We start from the raw sequence: 23192 nt of genomic DNA, 5'->3' as shown, positions 1-23192 counted from the left end.
GATCAATGCCTTTTACGCAATCAAATGTTTCTGGGGTCTTACAAATACCCAGCGGCAGTGACAGTCAGCAGTCGACCAGCAGACAGAAAGCTTCTCACCAACAAGAAAAAATCTATTTGTCTGATTTTACTAAAGACAGAGCAACTCTGAGTTAGCACCAGATTGGTTTGAAGTAGAAGACCTGTGGCAAGCAACTAATTTTATAGGGAACCTAGCAAATACATTCCTCAAGTGTAGCAGTTAGACGGGAATTATCAGCAAAATGCAAGTTGTTCGTCAGTGCTCAGCGAGTGCAAGTCGTGCTGCTGGAGGATTTCTGAGAAATCCGACAGACATGTCGCTGCTGCCGAGCAGGAGAGGAGCCGTCTGCAGCCGTGACCTCAGGTGAGTTATTTCAATAAACAATGTTATTTTTCAGGCTTAACTTCTCAAACATCACCTGAAAATCTGCCAGCCTCAAAATTATAACTCAAAGCACAATAAAAACGTTATCATATAAAATAATATGATTTCCTGATGTCTGAACAGCAGCTTGGAGAGCAGCCCTTTGAGCAGCAGGAAGTTTGGAGTCCAGAAGTCAGGGGAATGGACCAGCGCTGCACACATGAGCATTGCATCATTAAGTGTTGCCCGTGGGCTTTTTACACAGGTGAGTGACTCTCCTATTAGAGATAATACAACACGGTACATGCACCAGCTGAAGACTCCAAGTTTGCAAAACTTGGAAAATGTTTTGTTTCAGTTGAAATAGTGAATTTCTCCCCTGTTTCACCTCCTGTTTGTAGCAAGTGGAAACACTCACTCACGACTCCCTGATCAGAAGAGCAGTCTCAGTCGTCACAGACAGTTCCAGTACTTTCCTCTCTCAGACCACTTTGGCTCTCATAGACGCCCTGACACACTATTCTAAGGTGGGTTTTAAGCTTATGGGAAAGACTTTATCCATAATTTCAATAAAGAAAATATTCTCACAGTACATGAGACATAATCCAAAATCTCTTCATCCGCACATAACAGTATTATTGAGAGGATAACATGTGTGAAGAATGAGTTCAGGACCATAACAGTTATAACCCTCATCCGATCACATGTCCTCCATGTTTAAGTAACTTTCTTTCTTTAAAAAAACCCGCAGTGAGGTTGTTGTTTTAAAAGTTGCTCTTTTCTGCTTCTGTTTGCTTTCAGGCTGTTCACACACGCATTGCTGTTCAAAGACGGTACCTGGCCTCAGTGGGAAAACTGACCTCATTCGAGGAGGATTCGCACAAACAGGCGATCAATGCCATGCGTGCTGAGGTTAGTTTGTGTTTTTGTACTTAAAACACATACTTATAGCATTCAAGTAACATAAATATATGAATACATTTATAATACTGAGGTTCTCTTATCTTTGTGACCTGACAGGTTACCTACAGACTAGATGACTGCAAACGTTTTGAATCCTCCTGGATCAATGCTATCAACTTGTGCAAAATGGCAGCCGAGGCAGCGAACACCTCAGGTGAGTTCATCTATAATCATGATAAGAATATTATCATGATAGAATAAAACAAGGATTAAAATCAGTTCTGCTGGAAACTCAGCTGAGCTTTATTTAAAACCAAATTGAAACACAATCTTTGAGCTCTAGCTTGTATTACAACGACCTTTGAACTTTCGCAGCAGTTTCACAAAAACCCATGTTTGCATCTGTGTGTTTCCAGGAGCCGAGCAGGCGTCCATCAGCGTGAGGACAAACATTCAGGTGGCCCAGTCGCAGGTGGAGGAGGCGCGCAGAGTGTCGGCGGATGCAGAGAAGAAGTTGGCCGAGACTAAAGTGGAGGAGATCCAAAGGATGGCTGAATACGCTGCCTCCTTTGATGACGAGGAGCATGAGGTGCACGAGGCTTATCTAAGAGAGGACTGATGGAGACATCGTAGAACAGGAAAAATAATGAGAGCCTGTCAAACAGATTCAGCTTCCAAAGCTTTAAACTAAGTGTTATTTCCAGTGTAAGGGTTCCATAACGATGATTACATGTTACAAAGAACATCTGATTTTGCAGAATGAATATTACAATAATTCTTTATCATTACATTAATCATTATTTAAGACTATTTATTTTGATAGTGAATAGGAGATTTTGTCTGCTTGATTATCAAATCTTCAGAATGTCATTGAAGCTTGTCCCACATTGTTTATTCTATTGTTTAGGTTTAGTCTTTTTTATATAAATATATATGTAAGATATTGTTTGTATCATTGTCTCCTCATTGTTCACATGATATTAAACAATAAAATAAATCTATTTAATTTGATATATATGTTGTTGGGTCCTTGTTTAAACCAGATTATGACATGTGTGAAAGCAGATTGATTTAATCAACGGACACAGAAACATGTTGCACAAAACCCAACCTATGACACGCTGTGCAGTTATTGGAAAAGAACAGACATCACTTGAGTTAATCATTATGAACAATTCACACACAAATACAAAAGTGTCAATAAAATTGATGTTTTTTTTTATTTCTACAGATTCATTATTCGTGATATATCTCATAAAACTATTATATTTAAGGAATAGATAAACAAATATACACAGGAATGACATTGATTATAATATAATCCTCCATTTATCTCATATCATAATACATAATATTTGCTTGTATGTTTTAAATGTCAAAGGGTATTTAATCAATGTAATATTATTTAAAATAAGAGCAGAAACCTACAATTATCCTCAAATGAACAACTTAACTTAAATAACAAAGTATTGGTTCACACTTGAATGGTGAAATTATTGATCTCCTTTTCAAATCTTTGTTTCCCACAAGCCAAAAGATACAGCGTTGTTACGTGCTTTAAAAAAAATCCTTCATCCCTGAGGCCGTAAATGACAGGACTCATACATTTCGGTGCAAGATCACACATTATGTCGTTAAAAAAGCTGAAACAGTCCTGTGGAGAGATGTGGGTGAGGTGGATCGTATGTATGTTCTGTGCAGATGTTGTTTTTGTGGAAGTCAGCATTGTTGCGACACAAGGACGATCTACAGCCGAGTGCAAATATTGGGCTGAGGGTCATTTCAGGTCGGTGGTGGAGAGTGACGCAGCCTGACAGCAGTTTCGTGAGGGTGTTTTCTACATTTCAACAAGTTTCACAATGACAATGCTGACATGCTTAACTATCTATCTCTACTCCCACACCTAATAGTACAGCTTTGTATGATATGCAAAGTGGATTAAATTCACTATCATATGGTTAAAGTTTCCTTGTGTGCTCTTGTATGCCCCCATGTTGTGTCACTGCAGTGGTGCCTGACAGAGTTTGCACTGTTACTGACGCAGACACAAACAAAATATAGATTTAACAGCGTTTCATTTTCAAACCAACTTTCACTGTAACAAATAAAGACTATTTGCTATATAAAAACACCATTCGTTCAGTTATTTAGATAAGAATGCTGAAGTTTAGCAATTGAAATGTGGGGTGAGTTTTTTGTGTTTGAGTTTAATACAATATTATATGATTTAATAATATAATAAATCCAACTGAATATTTCATTTACATATTTTTGTATTAAAATAACAATATAAATAAAGCCAGGGAAGAAAAAAAAACATGTCGCAATATAACATCATGACAGTTTTGTCAATTGAATACAAATCTGATCAGTGTTTCTTACGCAAACCACAGAGAGCAATTCTTTTCAGGGCATGAAAAAACATTTCATCCCTGAGGCCATAAATGAGAGGAGACAGACATCTTGGAGCAAGAAAAAAAGTAATGTAATTAAAGAACCTGACATTGATAAATAACATGAGATTGATTTGAAGCAAAGCAGCTTCTATGAAAGGACACCACAGCTGGATGAGACACAGGAGCAGCTGCAAAGCGTGAAGCCCCACAGTTCTGAGTCCTCTCCATGTGGACTTTTTGTCCTCTCCTGATGCAGCTTTGGCCGCTCTCATTATCTTCACATAGGAAAACACGATTGTCATGCACATGATCAGGAAGTAAAACTGACTAATCGCTGATCTGAGGTGACCCTGCCACGTGTGGATGAGGAAGATTTCAGCAGAGCACCTTGGAACGTGGGTGTAGGAGGCAGAGGAGGCCGATGCAAAGAACATGGAGAGAACAACGACGCAGGGCAGAGAGCTGAGGCTGTGGATGATGAGAATGCCGTGCAGAGTGCTGCGTGTGGAGCACAGCTCTGCGTGACGCAGCGGCAGGCAAATGGCCACGTAGCGCTCCAGGGTCATCGCCGTCAGAGTGACCGGTGTCACAAAAGAGTACAGAGACACAACGATATAAATAATAAGGCACAACCACCTTTGTATCGTAAAGCGATATAAATTCAAAATGAGAAGCAAGTCAGCCAGAAATAAAAACATACAATCGGACATCAGCGTGACAGCAAATAAGACGTAGCGCATCGTGGAGTAGAAGACCTCCTTGGAGAAAAAGGTTGTAATTAGCAGAAGGTTAATGCAGAGAAAAAGGACGACAAAGACCTGAATCAACATGATCTTATCATTCATCTTGTACTCTGTGGTGATGTTAGCAGCCATTTTTCTCTCTGTCACAACCAAATGTCACAACCACCACTTCATTCAGCTCTAAAACCAGATGCAGAACTCAAGAAGGGATGATCTCTATTTGAATCAACAAGTATCAAACACAATAAACATTATTTAGTACATCGTGCATGGACAAATAATTAGAAGGAGACATAAGAGCACAAGACCCAGTTTACCAAACCATCCCTGGAGTGAAGGTGTTCAGATGCGCTCTGTGCAGCCTTCTGAGGAGGAGCTGTTTGTGAGGGCTTTATATTTGCAACTATAACACAACGTCATATGAACGTTAAATAACCAGAGAGTCACTAGCGACAACATTCAGCAACAACTCACCTCGTAGGCGACAGTAGCTATAGTTACTCACTTTGTCCGTTGGAGGGACGCACTCAAAAAAGTATGCCTAAAATGGCGACTTCATGCATTTCAACCATTTCCATGTAACTTTATCACATAAGTTGAAAATTAAGGGTCAATCTAAATGATTGATGTAAAATTTATTTGTAGCGTCACAACAAACAACCCCTTTGTCACATTGTAACTTTTTCTTGTTCTCATTATATACATTTGTGTTAAATGTGCAGTGGACTTCTGGGGTTTCATACTACTTGACTACTTGGATTCAGGAAAAGTAAATTCTTTAATAAGCTTCTCTGCTAGATTACTATTGTATCTGCTGTCTTAGGTTAACTAGATTGATAGTTTGTCCTGACCTACCTTGAATTGTATGAGCTAGGATTTTGTCAATTGTTTATAGTTTCACTCAAGTGATGAGAGTTAAAAGGGAACAAGCTAAGGTAAAAGCTTTTGATTTTTATTCCAATTCTGTTAAGGACTAAGTTCTATTTTACTTTCTATCTTTTGTGCTCAATAGACTTTGTCCTTAATCAGTTGTTGGGGTACCGAGGTGGTAACTCGGGGTAATGATGGTTGCCACAACGCCACCTGAGGAGTTTCACCTCAGGAATATTAATATGTATAAGGTGTGCGACAACACTGGTTCTTTTGAATCACTGGGGCAAGAGACATGTTTAAATCAATAATGAACTACTTTAATAAACAAAAATACACATAATCAAGACACAATAAACACACAAAACAAACCAAACACTTGAGTTAAAATATGTAACTATGGGACAGGGCTGTGACTTACTGCGGCGACGAGAACCAAACAAAAGGGGGAAAGGGATTAATAAAACAAACCACCCGTGACACAGCAGACCAAACAAAACGGGTTGTGAAGAACTCCCGCCACCAGGAATTGGGTCGCCACCTCCGGGCCACAGCACCTGACCACAACAAAAAGACGATTAAAACAAGTCAAGGTTTAAAACAAGTTAAACAAACAAACAAAACAACAAAATAACACTAAAAGGTAACTATAAAATATGGGCGTCCCCCGGGACGTACTCCCTCCACGCGCCGTGAAGGTGTAGCGTGGAGTGTAGAACAAAGGTGTTTGTTAACAAGGATTAGGCCCGTCGACAGAGCCGGGTAGTGTCTGCTTCGAGCAAATGGTCAGTTCATGCGGTATTCTTGTGATATTAAAATAAACAATATAAAACCGGAGCTTAAGAAGAGAGGCCCCAAACTCCAGGGGTGCCAGAACAGCAGGTTCAACGTCCTTACAAACGGGGCTGCTGGAAGCCGATGAGGGGGCAGGGCCTCACCCACCGTGTCAGGCCAAGGCAGCGTCTCTGTAACCCGGAGGGAGGGAACCTTGTCAGCCTTAGCTGAGTCTTGTAGCTTTAGCCCGCTGGCGCGCTACTGTACTCGTCTCTCCCGGTGAAGCGATTCTGTGCCGTACGCCAGTTTGGTAAATGCAGTGGATAAGACGTCTAAGCCAATGTGCACAGCCGACCACGCTACCCTGCTCTCCACCCAAAGTCCAGAAACGAGGCAAAGGCGCCAGGGAGAGGGCGAATAAGACTCCGCTGCCCCCTTAAATAGGTGGCGACAGCGCCCCACTTGGCAGGGAGGGCGCAGTCAGGTACAGCGCTCCAAGTGGCAGGGAGGGCGCTTGCATCTGGCCACATTTATCCCCCCCTTTTGCATCGTCGGCCCGACGATGGCCAGAAACATCTAATTAACACCAAGGCCTTAAAATGGCCAACTGGGCATTAGAGATCGGGTCCAGAAGTGTATTGTTTGCCTGTTCCTGGTGATCAGCAGGGTAAGGAAGATGATAGACATTCGAGTGGGGACCCGCCGTGGAACGAGCAGATCTGCGCAGGGCCATCTGACTGTGATGTAGCTGTTCGGTCGGGGACCATGAGGGAGCTGGTGGGGAGGAAGGCAAACAAGCAAGAGGTGTTGCCATAATGGGCCTCGTCTCCAGTGGGACCAGGACAGGGACAGAGGGTTTCCGGGACCAAAACCCATAAGTCTCCGGCAATAGAGGACTCATCATCCCGTACCACCAAGGACGGCGGAAAGGGCATGTTAGATGGGGAATTTGCAACCTCATGCGGGACCACAGTCCTTACCATGTCCCGATGTACGTGTTTTACCTTTTGCGGGTCATTCACAGGGGTAACTGTGTACACTTTTCCATCACCGCAGGGAGCCTTCATAACCTGGGGGACCACAGAATTCCAAAGGTCTTGGATTTTATGTTGCCCTCTAACACCGTGGTCTCTCAGGTACACTAATTGGCCTACTGTGAAAGGTAGGTCTCGGACCCGCTGATCATGCCGCTCTTTTCTTTTGCTAGCAGCAGCCAACAACCGTTCACGAGCCCCCTCAAAAGCAACTCTGACTCGAGCTTGGTGTTCGACCTCCCAGTCCTGCACCCCGCCAGGTACTGGGTCTTGAACTCGACCCAGAAGGAAGTCCACAGGAAGCAGAGGTTCCTGCCCAAACATTAGAAGGAATGGCGACACACTAGTGCCCTGATGAGGTGTGGTGTTGTAACAAAACAGCACCTGGGACAGACAGGAGGCCCAATCCCGTTTCCGTGATACTGGCAGGGTACGAAGAAGGTTATGAAGAGTTCTACTAAACCGCTCACATTGCCCGTTACCCGCAGGGTGGTATGGGGTAGTACGGGATTTGGTAACACCGTACAAAGAGCAGAGCTGGTGAATCAAAGAACTCTCGAAGTTCCCTCCTTTGTCCGAGTGGAGGCGGCCCGGAACACCGAACTTATAAAACCACTCCTGAACCAAGACCTGAGCCACAGTGGAGGCTCGTTGATCCCGTGTAGGGATAGTGACGGTAAATTTACTAAACACATCTGCCATTACTAAGACATTTTCTAAACCGTTCCGGGAAGGTTCAAATAGTGTGAAATCGATGGCCAAGATCTCATTGGGTCAGGAGGCAAGCAGGTGGCCCATAAAGCTATGTGACATGTGCCCTGAGTCCTTAGCTACTTGGCAGCGCTCACAGTCTTGAACCCAATTCTTAGTGTCAGAAGACATTCCTGGCCAATAACAGCGCTGTCTGACCAATTTTGTAGCTCGCTTGATGCCCTGGTGGCCATGCTCTAGGTGAAGCTGGTTCAAGGTCTCCTGCTTGAAAACTGCAGGCAAGATTAACTGGAGAGACTCCTCTCCCCCATCTGAGCGGAAGACTCGGCGGAGCAGAACCCCGTCTTTCTCCACCAAGCGGTCCCATTGGCGCAGAATCGCCATGACTGACTTGGGCAAATGTTGCCATTCAGCCGAGGTGGGCGGTGCTTTACGTCGCCAAAACACAAACACATTTTTTAGAAATGGATCATCCTCCTGCAAGGAGCAGAGATCAGGTGCAGAGTGGGAGGGGAGAGCTGAGACTAGGGACTGAGTTGCGGACAACCCCGGGTCTGGGTGTGGCCCTTGCTGAAAGGCTAGGGGGACTGAAATGGCAGGCAAGACATGATCAACTAAATGGGCGCCAGAAAAATACTGCCGTGAAAGCGCATCAGCGTTCCTGTTGCTGCGACCTGAACGATACTTAATGGTAAAGTCAAATTGGCCAATTGAGCGGCCCATCGTTGCTCTGTGGCCCCCAATTTTGCTAACTGCTCAACAGGTTGTTGTCGGTATAGACAAGGCACTTATGCCCCAACAAATACTCCCGGAACTTCTCCGTCATGGCCCACTTGAGTGCAAGGAATTCCAACTTCATGGAACTATAGTTGGACATGTTACGCTCGGTGGGTCGAAGGCCTCTGCTAGCATAGGGAAGGGGTTTCACGCCATTTTCAGGCTCCTGTGAGAGTACAGCCCCAAGACCACTACAGCTGGCATCAATTTATAAAATGAAAGTCTGTGTAAAGTCGTCATATACTAGCACTGGGGACGAGACCAACTTTGACTTTAAGGCCTCAAAGCTCGCCTCACATTGAGGTGTCCATGCAGCACCTAAAGTTAGGCCTGGCCCCTTCTTGTATTTGGTACCTGCCAGCTCGGCCACAAGTTTATGCAAAGGGCCGGCCAGCTTTGCAAAACCCTCTACGAAGCGCTGGTAGTAGCTGGCGAAACCCAAAAATGAGCTCAGTTCTGATATGTGATGGGGAGCTCCCACTTAGACACAGCTTCGATTTTCTTGGGATCGGTGGACACTCCCTGGCTTGTGATGACATGTCCCAAGTAACCGACCTCTCGTCTAAAGTATGCACACTTTTCGAGTTTTGCATTTAGACCTTCCTTTTGGAGCCACCGCACTGGGACGGTGCGGTGGTGCTCGGGTTCGACCCAGCGGCTGAATTAGCAAGGCGTCGAAACGGAGCCCGCTCGCCCTCACACTCCCGAGCAAAATGTCCAGGCTGCTGGCACCTTCAACAGATTAAAGGACCACTACGAAAAGTCTGACCTTGGGAGCGAGGGGCCTGTAGAGAGGCTACTGTCTGGGTGAGCTGGTTAAGCTGCTCCTGTTGACACTTCATAAGGTCCATCAGCTCACTCAACCCTGGCCCCGGTGAAGAAACAGGAGGGGCGGTTTGAAAGCGACCCTGCACTCCATATTGAAAACCATAAGCTGATGGCAAAGAGGAGCTACGCCCCCTATCCCCCCCCCTGGAAGACCTTCCCTCTCCCATCTAATTGCCTCACCACAAAGCTCCAACAAGATGACAGTAGGCTGGCGTCTGACCAGTTGCTTGAGTTCCCCGCGAAGGGAGCTATCCACAAACTGATCCCTGAAGAGGACATCAGAATTAGGCATCCCATCAGGTGCACACTGCTTAACCCGTGCCATTGAGGCCATGAGAGCTAAGGAAAACTCCTGCAACGTCTCTCCTTCGAGCTGGCGTCGAGAAAAGAAAGCCTGTTGTAACGTCACATATGACTGAGCACAGCCATATAGATCCTTTAATTGCAAGAACCTGTACTGGACCTCGCCGCTCCGCACTAGGGAGAAACTTAATCTCCTCCTTTGCCTCTCCCTCTAAATGGTCAAACATAAAAAGGGCCTGGTCAGCAGCAAGAAGATGGCGAGCACGCACACATGCCTTTATCTCCTCTATCCACTCAATTATTCCTAGGTCTGCCCTGCCATTGAACATGGGACACTTACGGTCTCTAGGAACCACAACCAGTCGCTCTGTGACAGCGGCGGCTATGTTTGCAGTCTGTGCCTGAGTAGCTGGAGCAGAGGGAAAGAAAACAGCCCCACCGGGGTCCAACGGAGATGCAGCACGCGCCTGGCGAAGTTGTTCGTTGTCTGCCTTAAACTGTGACACGATTTCCTTAAGCTGTTGAATCTCCTTCTCCATGATGAGGTAAAGCGACACCAAGGCCTGACAGAATGGTACGTGGAATGAAACTCAGACTGAAACACTGCTGTTCTGGCTTTAACACTGAACACACAACACTCAAACTTATGAGAAGACGCTTATCAATAAATAGTTCAACACAATTACAGAAAATAAACTAAAACACGTCTCTGCCCCTTTAGATGTGAAACCCTGCCAACAACGCCAGAATGTAGCGAGGCGGTAACTCGGGGTAATGATGGTTGCCACAACGCCACCTGAGGAGTTTCACCTCAAGAATATTACTATGTATAAGGTGTGCGACAGCACTGGTTCTTTTGAATCACTGGGGCAAGAGACGTGTTTAAATTAATAATGAGCTAAACTTAAAATAATAATAAACAATACAAAACCGGAGTTTAACAAGAAAGGCCCCAAACTCCAGGGGTGCCAGAACAGTAGGTTCAACCTCCTTACACACAGGGGTGCTGGAAGCCGATGAGGGGGCAGGGCCTCACCCACATTGTCAGGCCTAGGCAGCGTCTCCATAACCCGGAGGGAGGGAACGTTGTCAGCCTTAGCTGAATCTGTAGCTTTAGCCCGCTGGTGCGCTACCGTACTCGTCTCTCCCGGTGGAGCGATTCCGTGCCGTACGTCAGTTTGGTAAATGCAGTGGCTAAGATGTCTAAACCGATGTGCACAGCCGACCACGCTAACCTGCTCTCCACCCAAAGTCCAGAAACGATGCAAAGGCGCCAGGGAGAGGGCGAGTAAGAGCTGCCCCCTTAAATAGGTGGCGACAGCGCCCCACTTGGCGTGGAGGGCACACGCAGGTACAGCGCTCCAAGTGGCAGGGAGGGCGCTTGCATCTGGCCACATTGGCAAATTAGGAGATTCTGTGAAACTCACCTGATCACTGATTGAAGTGACACGTTTCTCTTGTGTTGAACTCTGCTGAGTTTCTATTGCTGGGCCACTACCACCTGGTGCCTGATTGACTCATGAGCAGGGTGTGTGGTCAGAACAGCTGTAGCCAAGCATCATCAACTCTGGTTAAAAAACAGGAATTGTTTGAAGTTCAGCATCTGTGAAGACTCGAAGGATTGTTCGGGCGAGGCTGACTGTTCGGGCGAGGCTGACTTTAAAGCTGCTATTTCATTCTTTTATATGTTTATACTTTCTGTGGGCATTTATACTCGTAGATACTATAGGCCTTGCACTCGTTCACACCAATGCTGTAACCTTTCCTCTCTTATCTATCCCACCCGTTCCACACATACCCAACATCTTGTCACAGGGGGCCTATGGAACTGCCAGTCAGCTACCCACAAGACAGACCTCTTCTCTGGCTTTGCTACCCAGCAATTACTTGACTTCCTTGCTCTCACTGAGACCGGGATCACATCGGACAACATATCCACCCAAGCTGCTCTCTCCTCTGCCTTCTCTTTCAACCCACACACCCAGACCAACTGTTAGGGGTGGCGGTACAGGTTTACTCATCTCCCGCAAATGGACTTTTTCTCTCTACCCGCTTCCGCTGTTTACCCCAACGTCTTTTGAATATCATTCTTTGACAGTTACTCCTCCGGTACAATTAACTATTTTTTTCTCTACCGTCCACCACGTTCTTTGAGAGTTTTCTTGGAGGAATTAGATGTACTCCTGTCAAGTTTCCCAGAAAATGGCCCTCCACTTAATCTTCTGGTTGACTTTAACATCCAGACAGAGAAGTCATCTTTCTTTATCTCTTACTCTTTCCCATTATCTCAAACTACCACATTAACAGACTCTGTACCTGTCCGTCGCAACATTCACTCCCTCTCTCCCGCCTCTCTAGCCTCCTGTTTTATCAGCCCCCCCTTCCACTGACTCTTTCTCCCTCATGCATCCTAACTCTGCCACAGACGTTCTCCTTTCTACTTTGTCCTCCTCTCTTGACTCTCTCTGTCCTCATACGTCACGACAGGTTCGCAAGTCCTCCCCAGCTCCGTGGTTGTCTGACTCGGTGCATGCCGACAGAGACACTATGCGAGCCTCAGAAAGGAAATGGCGAAAATCACCCAGACAACCTGCTCACTTATCAGTCTCTTGTCTCCTTTTTCTCTGCCTCTATTTCCACAGCCAAAAGCATTTTTTACCAAACTACAATTCAATCCTCATTTTCATACCACAAAAAACTCTTCTCCATCTTTCCCAACCTACTTAACCCCCCCAGTCCACCTCCTCCGTCCTCCCTTCTACCAAGCCACTTTGTGAACTACTAAAGATAGATGACATAGGCTCCTCATTTTCGAATACTCCTTCTATAACTACATCTCCATCAACTTCATCTTCATCCCCTTCACGTACCTCTTCCACCCCCATCTCCCAATCAAGTTCTTACCTTTGTAACCTCCGCCCGCCCGCCCGACCACCTGCCACCTTGACCTCATCCCATCTCACATTCTCCAGTCTATCGCTCCTGACCTTCTTCCTTTTCGCACTCATCTTATCAAAACTTCCCTGTCAACTGGCTGTTTCCCTAACTCTCTGAAGTAGGCAAGAGTAAACCCTCTGCTGAAGAAACTCACACTTGAACGTATGAATTAAATAACTACAGACCTGTCTTTCTTCTTTCTTTTCTTTCCAAAACTCTTGAGCGCTGTCTTTAATCAACTGAGCAGCTTCACACTGCTAGAGCAGCCTCTCTCTCCTCTGTACTTATCCTTCTAGACCTCTCAGCTGCATTGGACACTGTGAACCACCAGTTCCTTATTTCCTCCCTTCAGGACCTGGGTGTATCAGGCTCTGCTCTCTCCCTTATCTCATCCTACCTCAATTATCGGGTAACTTGGAGAGGATCTGTGTCTGAACCTTGTCCTCTCACTACTTGGGTCCCTCAAGGTTCCGTCCCGGGTCCCCTCCTCTTCTCTCTATACACCAACTCTCTCGGCTCTGTCATTCACTCACATGGCTTTTCCTAACCATAGCTATGCTGAAGACACCCAACTTATCCTCTTTTCTCCAATCTGAAACACAGGTAGCAGCATAAATCTCTGACTGTCAGACAGACATCTCTCAGTGGATGTCTGCACACCGCCTGAAAATGTACCTGGACAAGACTGAACTACTTTTCCTTCCAGGGAAAGACTCTCCCACCCATGGCCTGACTATTAACTTTGACAATTCCATGTTAACCCCCACTCAGACTGCTAGGAACCTGGGTGTGACACTTGACAGCCAACCCTCCCTTACTGCCGACATTACTGTAACACCACGTTCCTGTAGATTCATGCTGTACAACATCACGAGAATACGCCCCCCTTCTCACTCAGAAGACGGTGCAGGTTCTGGTCCAGGCCCTGGACATCTCACGTCTAGACAATTGTAAATCCCTCCGGGCAGGTCTACCTGCTAGTTCCATCTGACCGCTGCAGCTCATCCAGAATGCAGCAGCTCAACTGGTCTTTAACCTACCAAAGGTCGCGCCTCGGCTCCTTTCACTGGTTAACGGTGGCTGCCCGCATACGTTTTAAAAAACATTAGTACTTGCGTACCGTGCTGTGAATGGATCAGGTCCAGTCTACATCCAGGACCTGGTCAAACGTTACACCCCAGCCATTTACTCTGCTCCGTTTCTGCAAATCGTCTTGTTGCTCCCTCACTGCTAAACACTCATCAAAATCACAACTGTTTGCTGTCCTGGCTCCTAAATGGTGGAATGAGCTCCAAATGGACATCCATACAGCAGAAAGTTTACTCATCTTCCACTGCAAACTAAAAACACACCTCTTCCGACTTTACCTTGAATAAAATGTTAAAAGCAACAATTTATTAGCACTTAAATGGCACTTACTTATAGTACTTTGAAGTTTAGTTTTTTTAAAGAAATGGTACTTTCTTGACTTTTGTTGTTCTTGGTCTGTACCCTCATGGTTGAATGCACTTATTGTAAGTCGATTTGGATAAACGCGTCAGCTAAATGTAATGTAATGTAAAAAATATAGGTTATATCCTGTAATTTATAGCCACTCTGAGCTTTGGCAAATGCACATATCTGATTTCCTCTTGTTTGCACAGATTTACCACTGTAAGGACACTTTCATTATCTTAGCATAGGAAAACACAATGGTGATGCACATGATCAGGAAGTAAGGCTGACCAATGACAGACCTGAGGGGACCCTGCCGCATGTGAAAGATGAATAGCCCTCAGAGGAAACCCTGTGGGTTTTGTAGAAGCTCAGAGATGCTGATGTTGACGATGAGAGAATGAAGCAGAGCACAGAGCTGAGGCCTTGAATGCGGAGGAGGATGTGCATGGTGATGAAGAGTAATAGGTGTGACCAGAGTGTACACAGATGACCACATGTAGAAAATTATACACGACCAGATTCGTGATTAGCAAAATGTTAATGGAGGAAAAGTGCAATGAAAACCTGAACTAGAATGAGTCTGTAATTAATGCCTCACTCCGTCAGAGTTGTTTTTAGCCATAAATGTCAAACCGCTTGGAAGATTAGAAGCCTTACTGATAAATATATTCTTTGTATTTTTGAGTCATCTCTGCTTTGCATTTAAAATATTTTTTAACATTTGGACAATGCTCATTGGATACTCATTGTTATGTGTTATGTTCAATAAATGGGCGCGGTCAGGAGGGGAGCTGCCTACTTCCTCAGGTGAGATGTTTATGTCAGACAGATCAAGTTAAACAAACTGAATCAACAATTAACTGTTAATTAATATCACAGTAAAATATATGCATCTCAAACGTCACAAGCTGTTGTTGACTCTAACGCGGGAGAATGAGAAGGTCTACTTTGATAACAGCGCGCGGACAACGGAGCTGACTCATTACATCTGTTTTCTTTCACTTACATTGACATTACTGTGTTTATTGTTGATAGAGAATCATACACAAGTGGATCAATAATAAATATATTACACGTCTTTGTCCCTATATGACGACTAAGTATTACCTTAATGTTGTATTCTAACTCACTCCGAGTCACAGGGCAACTTCCTGATTGAAGTCAGACACAAATACAATACTGTAAATGAAGAGACAGCTGATGTAAACAAACACAAATAGGGAAGTGAGACACCACTGGATATTCTTTGTGGGAAGGAGGAATAAATACTAACAATGTGTATATTATATTATTACTTTATTACGTCATAGTTCCTTCTCCTTGGATGACAATGGAAACCTTTCAACTCCCTCATTGTCCTTGTTCCAAATCATACAATGAAATTTGATGATACAATCTTAGTCCTAAATTAAACAGGAAATTACTGTTTTGATTTAAAACTGTTGAAATGTTTGATGTCTTTCGCCGTCGGCGGCGGACTGTGTGCTGTAGCTTTCAAACAGGTGAGTCCGTCACCGTCCAGAAACAGAAGCATGTACAAATTACTACAGTCATATACAGAATTCAACCTACAGGACACATTTATCCTCTGTATTTTTTGCAGTGGTGAAAAGTAAGTACATGCAAAACTTAAGTACAACTTTAGGTATTCAAGCCTACATTTTAGAAATAAATATTGCTGTTACTTGTTGTTTTGCAGGGTAAGATTTTTTGCACAAGACTTGTTGGTTATTCAATTACATTTTCATATAACTGAATATTTTTCCTTTCTCATAATTAATCAGATCCATAAGTTAAGATGCAAAGGGAGTTTTTTTTAATCTCATATATTGAGAAGACAGCTACTTTGTAATTTGACCTAAATTTGGACTTTAAACTTTATATGGCGACGCCTGCGAGCTAGTTCTGGCAGGCAACTCGAGCTCTTCTGCGCCAATCACGTGACATACATCATGTGATATACCTCAATCTCCACAACCATCTATAATACACACCCACCTTATCAGGTGGTCTATTTAACCAGAGAGACATTTCCCATCAACCCCTCTTGCTCGCACTGCTGCTGCAGTATGGCTACCTGTTGCTACAGTGTCTCAGCCGTTGACCAAGTGACCGTTGTTCCTCCGTGGGTCGTTGTCTCTCTCAATCCGAGTAATTCCTCCTCTGAAGAAGTTCGCTTTATTTCCGAAATTTCGGCTCGGTCCTTCAAGATTCACTACGTGTGAATCGGACGTCAAGCGTCTGCGCCACGACTCCCGCGGGCCTCTCAGCGCGCACCACATCCTGGAGGAGCTGCGCACCCGAAGCGTTTAATTCATCGGGTCTGAGCCACGAGTTAGTTTCAACTACTTCTTGACTGAAGGCGGCTCCGCGAGGCCGAACAAACGCTGGTGGCAGCGTCACTGACGGCAGCTTCGCTGACGGATTCTTCCCGGGACATCTCTGCTCTACCAACTTCTCCCTTACCGCGGGATGTTGTCCCTCGGAGGCAGAGGAAGCGCGCCTGGATCCGCTGGGGCTTTCATCCTGTCTCCTCTGCTGAATGAAGTCTGCACTGAACGTTATGAATGAAACAATTCAGGCTGGAATCACACGCCATCTTCCCGGCACGTGATGTAAACAAAATTACGGGACCGGCTCGTGTTATAGTACTTCCTGGTACGTCACTCCAGCAGGATTATGGGAGTTGTAGTCCAATCTCCAGCCATGGGTCTGAAGCTTCTGTCTCCTGACAACAGTACCTTTCCCAAAGGAATCAAAGGCTAGCAGGTAATATGTTTTGTTATTCCGGAAACTTTCAATTATATAATATAATATATATGTGGGTGGAGTGGTCTTCCTCCAACCAAGGGTTGGGGTTCAATCTTGTGCAGGGTGCTGGGCCCTCAGGTGGGCCCTCATAGATGTTGAATGCAATAATTGTAAATAACTTGTATATATGACTTTCTTATGACTTCTGGCATGCGATGATTTCGCAACGGACGTGCCATGTGCTATATTTATCGCATTGCACATGCCCGAGTTTCAGGGATAGGAAGGGAGCGAGATGGCTCACTCCTCAGCTACTTCCATCAGCACCTCAGGTAAAACAAAGTTTATTACAGCTGCGCGAATAACACGCGCATGAGGTAACTAACGAATGATCGAATATTAAATTCGCGGGCAACTATTTTGTCTTCGGATTGTCGACTACAATCTGGTGCACTTTGAGGAAGTGCACCAGAAAATTCTGGACATCCTTCATTGGATGTGAGAGAGTGGTGGTTTACTGTTGTGTCAAGACACCACAACACTTCTGTGCGCAGCGTTGTCGTAAGGCCTGCATGATTATGGCCAAAATCATAATTACGATTATTTAGATCAATATTAATATCATGATTATTCATACATTTTAGGAACAATATATTTTTATAGCATTTTCATGTTTAAAGGCACAAGAACACTGCTTCACTTCCATGTTGTGCTATATTCCAGCTAATGTACACATCTTTCATTAGGTCCTGGGCAATCGACTCTCCTGTCGGTTCTTATGGGAAAAAATGACGTCTGTAAGCATCGACTCTTCATTGCAAATTACAATCAATGCAGTGAATTGTCAGGGACATGTACGGCTCCATTGTTGTGCTTGATCATTGCTCACAGTATTTATTGGACACATGTCTTTGGCCAAATGAAATGCGATCGCATCAGTTATTCCAGTGTGTCTTCGGGAAGGGGATGGATACGCTGTCGCACCATGCATGGTCGTTTATGGTTTTCTCTGTTGACGTTGGACATGGTAGGAGATTCAGGGAGGTAATGTTAGTTTTGGCCTTGATGCACTTGTTGTACTATGGTTTGTGGGTCGTTTTTTCAGGTGGTTAAACAAGGTAGTTGTATTGCTATGCGGCGCAAACACAACTCTAAACGCACTCTGGCATGATTTGTTCTTGGTTATCATCACTTGCCCTAAATTCCAAAACTACCATACAACGGTTGATGATCCTTTTCGAAGGACTAGCTCCTCGCCTTCTGCTCCTGATAATTGATTTACCTTTCACACGACACCGTGATTGGCTACTCTCTGTCTCTACTCTCTAAGAAATACCGGAACTGGCTGCAGACAAAACGTTGTTCTGGCTACCGCTGCAGGGTGCGTGCATGACAACTCCCATTTTGTTCTCCCTCTGGTGGTTAGCGAATGTTAGTCGAGAAAGCGCTTGATTTGATATGTAGCAAAGCACGCATTTTAAATGTCAATATCGCTGACGATCATGCAATTCGATTAATTGTGCAGCCCTAGTTGTTGTGGCTCCCTTTGTCACTCTGAGGTCTGTAAATAGATAGATAGATAGATAGATAGATTACTTTATTCATCCCCAAAGGGAAATTAAGTCGTCATAGCAGCCGGTACATTTGATTACAATAAAATACAATACAATAGAATAAAATATTGACGAGAAAGAATAAAAACACAAACACAAGATAAATAGGTAGATAAGGTGCAGTGGCAGATGATGGTAATAGTACTGATGATATGATGGTAATGTTATTGTTAGATAGTATATAAAAAATTGTATAGTATATATAATATATATTTATATATGATAGTAATTATACCAATATAATAGCAGTATATAGTAATAATAGCAGTAACAGTATATATAATAATAGTCAAATATAATAATAATAATAATAATAATAACATGTACACATGTATAAATATGTGTATATAGACTTATATATACAAAGAATATACAAAGAGTATGATATAATATATAGTACGGATATAAGTATTTGGCGATGCAATAGATAATATAATGTACTATGAGTGTAAGAATATGTAGACAGAGTGTGCAAAAGACAATATTATTGTATAAAATGATGAATTGAGACAGGTATATTTAGTTTAGTTCAGTGTTGGTGGCTCTGACAGAGGTAGATGCGTTGTACAGTCTTATTGCGGTTGGGAGGAACGACTTCCTGTATCGTTCCTTAGAGCAGCGGGGTTGAATGAGTCTTTGGCTGAAGCTGCTCCTTAGCTTGTCCAGTGTTTTGTGGAGGGGTGAGACGGATTGTCCATGATTGCCAGCATTTCAGGTGGTTTGCTGGACTTAGAGTGTTAAATTCTGGGGTATAGGTTGCCATGTGCCAAGTTCACAATATATTCTCCTACAGCCAGGGCAGTTGGGGGGAACCTCACCAGGCAGTATATAGTCTCCCGCGACAATGTGCCTACAGCGAATGACCACACCACGGGGGTGCATGGTGCGCATCACAGTTTCACAGGTAGCATATTCTCCTGCAGGCATGCGCCATGGAGAATGGCCCCACCGCGGCGGTGAATGGCGCACATAATCAGTTTCACAAGGTAGCATATTCTCCTGCAGGCATGCGCCTATGGCGATTAGCTACACCGCAGTGGCATGGCACACATAACAGGCTCACTAGGTAGCATATATTTTCCAGCAGGCATGCGCCTATGGAGAATAGCCACACCGCAGTGGCGTGGAACACATAACAGGCTCACTAGGTAGCATATTCTCCAGCAGGCATGCGCCTATGGAGAATAGCCACACCGCAGTGGCGTGGAAAACATAACAGGCTCACTAGGTAGCATATTCTCCAGCAGGCATGCGCCTATGGAGAATAGCCACACCGCAGTGGCGTGGAACACATAACAGGCTCACTAGGTAGCATATTCTCCAGCAGGCATGTGCCTATGGAGAATAGCCACACCGCAGTGGCGTGGAACACATAACAGGCTCACTAGGTAGCATATTCTCCAGCAGGCATGCGCCTATGGACAATAGCCACACCGCAGTGGCGTGGAACACATAACAGGCTCACTAGGTAGCATATTCTCCAGCAGGCATGCGCCTATGGAGAATAGCCACACCGCAGTGGCGTGGAACACATAACAGGCTCACTAGGTAGCATATTCTCCAGCAGGCATGCGCCTATGGAGAATAGCCACACCGCAGTGGCGTGGAACACATAACAGGCTCACTAGGTAGCATATTCTCCAGCAGGCATGCGCCTATGGAGAATAGCCACACCGCAGTGGCGTGGAACACATAACAGGCTCACTAGGTAGCATATTCTCCAGCAGGCATGCGCCTATGGAGAATAGCCACAACGCAGTGGCGTGGAACACATAACAGGCTCACTGGGTAGCATATTCTCCAGCAGGCATGCGCCTATGGAGAATAGCCACACCGCAGTGGCGTGGAACACATAACAGGCTCACTGGGTAGCATATTCTCCAGCAGGCATGCGCCTATGGAGAATAGCCACACCGCAGTGGCGTGGAACACATAACAGGCTCACTGGGTAGCATATTTTCCAGCAGGCATGCGCCTATGGAGAATGGCCACACCGCGGCGTTGAATGGCGCACACATAACAGATACCGATTCATCCGTCAGGCTCCAAATCTGTGCAGTGTTGGGGGGTTACAGTATTAGCGCATCACTCCCATCATTCCTGTGTTAGCATATGGGGAGTGATTAAGTTGGAGCCTAGACGCCAAACACAAACATGTTCTACTGTGAATAATAAATATCGTAATAAATAAGATAAATAATCAAACGTGAGTTGTCGGACTGAAATGGAGCGAAGCCAGCGAGCTAGCTCTGGCAGGCAACTCGAGCTGCGCTGCTTCAGTCATGTGCCATACATCAGGTGACATAAATCATGTGACATATATCAGGTGACATACTTCACTTGCCACAATAAGCCACAGCACTCATCCACCGCATTAGGCGGTCTGTTTAAGCAGAGGGAAATCCCATCTGTCCAACCATACCCGAGCGTCTTGACCCCATGGTATTCATCCAATTCCTACAGAACAGTGAATAGATCAAGAACCAATAACCTTGTCATGTGTCAATGCTGCTACAATAGAAAAGCTATGAATCCTCAATGATGACAGTCTTACCTAACATTTACCTTGGCTTTATATTTCCTTATTACTGAATTGTTGTCAAGGTGAGTCAGAGTATACGATAACGGAAGCAGTCTAATAGGAAATCTGACAAGGACGCTTATTTAATCCTCTACATGACCTTATCCTCTCTAGTCTTAGAAGAACACATGTTCACAACAAGTCTGATAGATCTTGTCGAGACTTCTGAATTATCATTGTTAAGAATAATACTGCTTTCTGTTCTTTCTCCTCTATGATCAAACGCTTGCATCCCTCTTCAACCAATCAATGGTCGAAAATGCATGACGAGATCTCCTCAAAGCTTCGCCATCCCTGCCAGAGCTGAGGCCTAACATCTGGATGCTGTCCCCGCACTTACTAAGATGTGGCACCGCTAGGACTGCAACACTCCATCATCAATGCTACTCATGCTATGTTGGACACCACAAGAAGGAATATTGACTCTCAAACATCATCTGCAGCCTTGATGTTTTAATATGTATTCTCCGCTGCATAAATCCTTTGTTGCATGTCAGATCTCGGGATCCATCACGTCTCTGCGTCCGGGGTAGTCACAGGCATGTTTCGGCGCGCCTTCATCCCCTCAAATGGTGACGATACAATGCGAACGATGCCAAGGGATTCATTGCACCCTTGCCGTGGCATACATCTGTTCCTGTCCATCCTGGGAGAGGGATCCCTCACATGTGGCTCTCTCTGAGGTTTCTACATTTTCCCCTGTTTATGGGGGTTTTTTGGTAGTTTTTCCTTACTCTTGTCGAGGGTTAAGGACAGGATGTCGCATTTGTTAAGCCCGATGAAACGAATCATGTTTTGAATATTGGCGATACAAACAAAACATGTGAGTGAATAATTTGTATGTGCTTTGCAGACTGATTATTTTATTACATTTCAGGTGGTTTGCTGGGCTTAAAGGGGAAATTCCGGTGCATATGTTGCCATGTGCCAAGTTCACTATATTCCCGTATAGGGAACCTCACCAGGTAGTATATTCCCCCGCAGACAATTTGGCTACAGCGAATGACTACACCGCGGCGGTGAATGGCTCACATAACAGGTTCACTAGTTAGCATATTCTCCTGCAGGCTAATGCCCCTACGGAGAATGGCCACACCGCAGCGGTGAATGGCGCACACATAGCAGATACCGATCCGTACGTCAGGCTCCGACTATGTGCAGTTTTGGGGGGTTACAAGTATTTGCTCATCACTCCCATCATTCCTGTGTAATCATATGGGGGAGTGATTAAGTTGGAGCCTAGACGCCAAACACTAAATCTGTTGTAATAAATATATTACATGATCAAACGTGAGTTGTCTGACAGAAATATGGCGACGCCTGCGAGCTAGTTCTGGCAGGCAACTCGAGCTGCGCTGCGCCAATCACGTGACATACATCATGTGATATACCTCAATCTCCACAACCATCTATAATACACACCCACCTTATCAGGTGGTCTATTTAACCAGAGAGACATTTCCCATCAACCCCTCTTGCTCGCACTGCTGCTGCAGTATGGCTACCTGTTGCTACAGTCCCTCCACCACCCTAGCATCCACCTGTAGGCCCAGCATCCACCTGTAGGCTCCAACGGGGGGTTACAAGTATTTGCTCATCACTCCCATCATTCCTGTGTAATCATATGGGGGAGTGATTAAGTTGGAGCCTAGACGCCAAACACTAAATCTGTTGTAATAAATATATTACATGATCAAACGTGAGTTGTCTGACAGAAATCTATTTGAGTGTTTATTTTCCTCTGTATTGAACTGATACTTGTATTGAACTTAAGGACCGGAGGGAACCACTTTTTTGTCCGGACATTTTTCTATGTTTCCCTCCTTGTCTGTGCTGCAGGTTGAACAGCTCTCTCATGACTCTCTGATCAGACGAGCAGCGACAGTTCAACCACTTTTCTCTCACAGGCCACCTTGGCTCTCATAGATGCCATCACTGAGTATTCAAAAGTAAGTGTTCAGCCTTTGGTCAACAGTTTTTTCCTTATTGAATTCCTATGTATGTTCACATGTTTTGTTATATGTGTATATATAAACTAATATCTGTCAGTTTCTAAACTTAAATTAGTTCAGGGGTTGAAAGCAGAGCAGGTGAGGGTCGGGTCTATACGTCACCCCAAAAACACCAATATTTATAACTATATATAAATC

General features: G+C 44.7%; 2 protein-coding genes across 3 annotated transcripts; one reads left to right on the top strand and one right to left on the bottom strand.

Annotated features, from left to right (window-relative positions):
• Nucleotides 1-49: 49 nt before the first annotated feature.
• LOC128440799 (diablo IAP-binding mitochondrial protein) lies at nucleotides 50-2298 on the top strand. 2 transcript variants are annotated; one of them, XM_053423641.1, is made up of 6 exons: nucleotides 50-384; nucleotides 529-649; nucleotides 786-911; nucleotides 1186-1296; nucleotides 1405-1501; nucleotides 1704-2298. In XM_053423641.1, the coding sequence occupies exons 1-6, from the start codon at nucleotides 263-265 to the stop codon at nucleotides 1904-1906; spliced, it is 780 nt and encodes a 259-aa protein (XP_053279616.1). In that variant the 5' UTR covers nucleotides 50-262; the 3' UTR covers nucleotides 1907-2298. The 2 variants fall into 2 exon arrangements, with proteins under 2 accessions (XP_053279616.1, XP_053279617.1); XM_053423642.1 differs by having other exon boundaries at nucleotides 51-384; nucleotides 532-649.
• Nucleotides 2299-3655: 1357 nt separating this feature from the next.
• LOC128440506 (odorant receptor 131-2-like) lies at nucleotides 3656-4528 on the bottom strand. Its single transcript, XM_053423231.1, has one exon. The coding sequence runs from the start codon at nucleotides 4526-4528 to the stop codon at nucleotides 3656-3658; it is 873 nt and encodes a 290-aa protein (XP_053279206.1).
• Between the last annotated feature and the right edge of the window lie 18664 nt (nucleotides 4529-23192).

Source organism: Pleuronectes platessa, chromosome 5 (genome assembly GCF_947347685.1).
Source record: "Pleuronectes platessa chromosome 5, fPlePla1.1, whole genome shotgun sequence".
NCBI classification, from domain to species: Eukaryota; Metazoa; Chordata; class Actinopteri; order Pleuronectiformes; family Pleuronectidae; genus Pleuronectes; species Pleuronectes platessa.
Note: the sequence above shows the minus strand (reverse complement) of the source record. Positions and strands in the feature narration are given on the sequence as shown.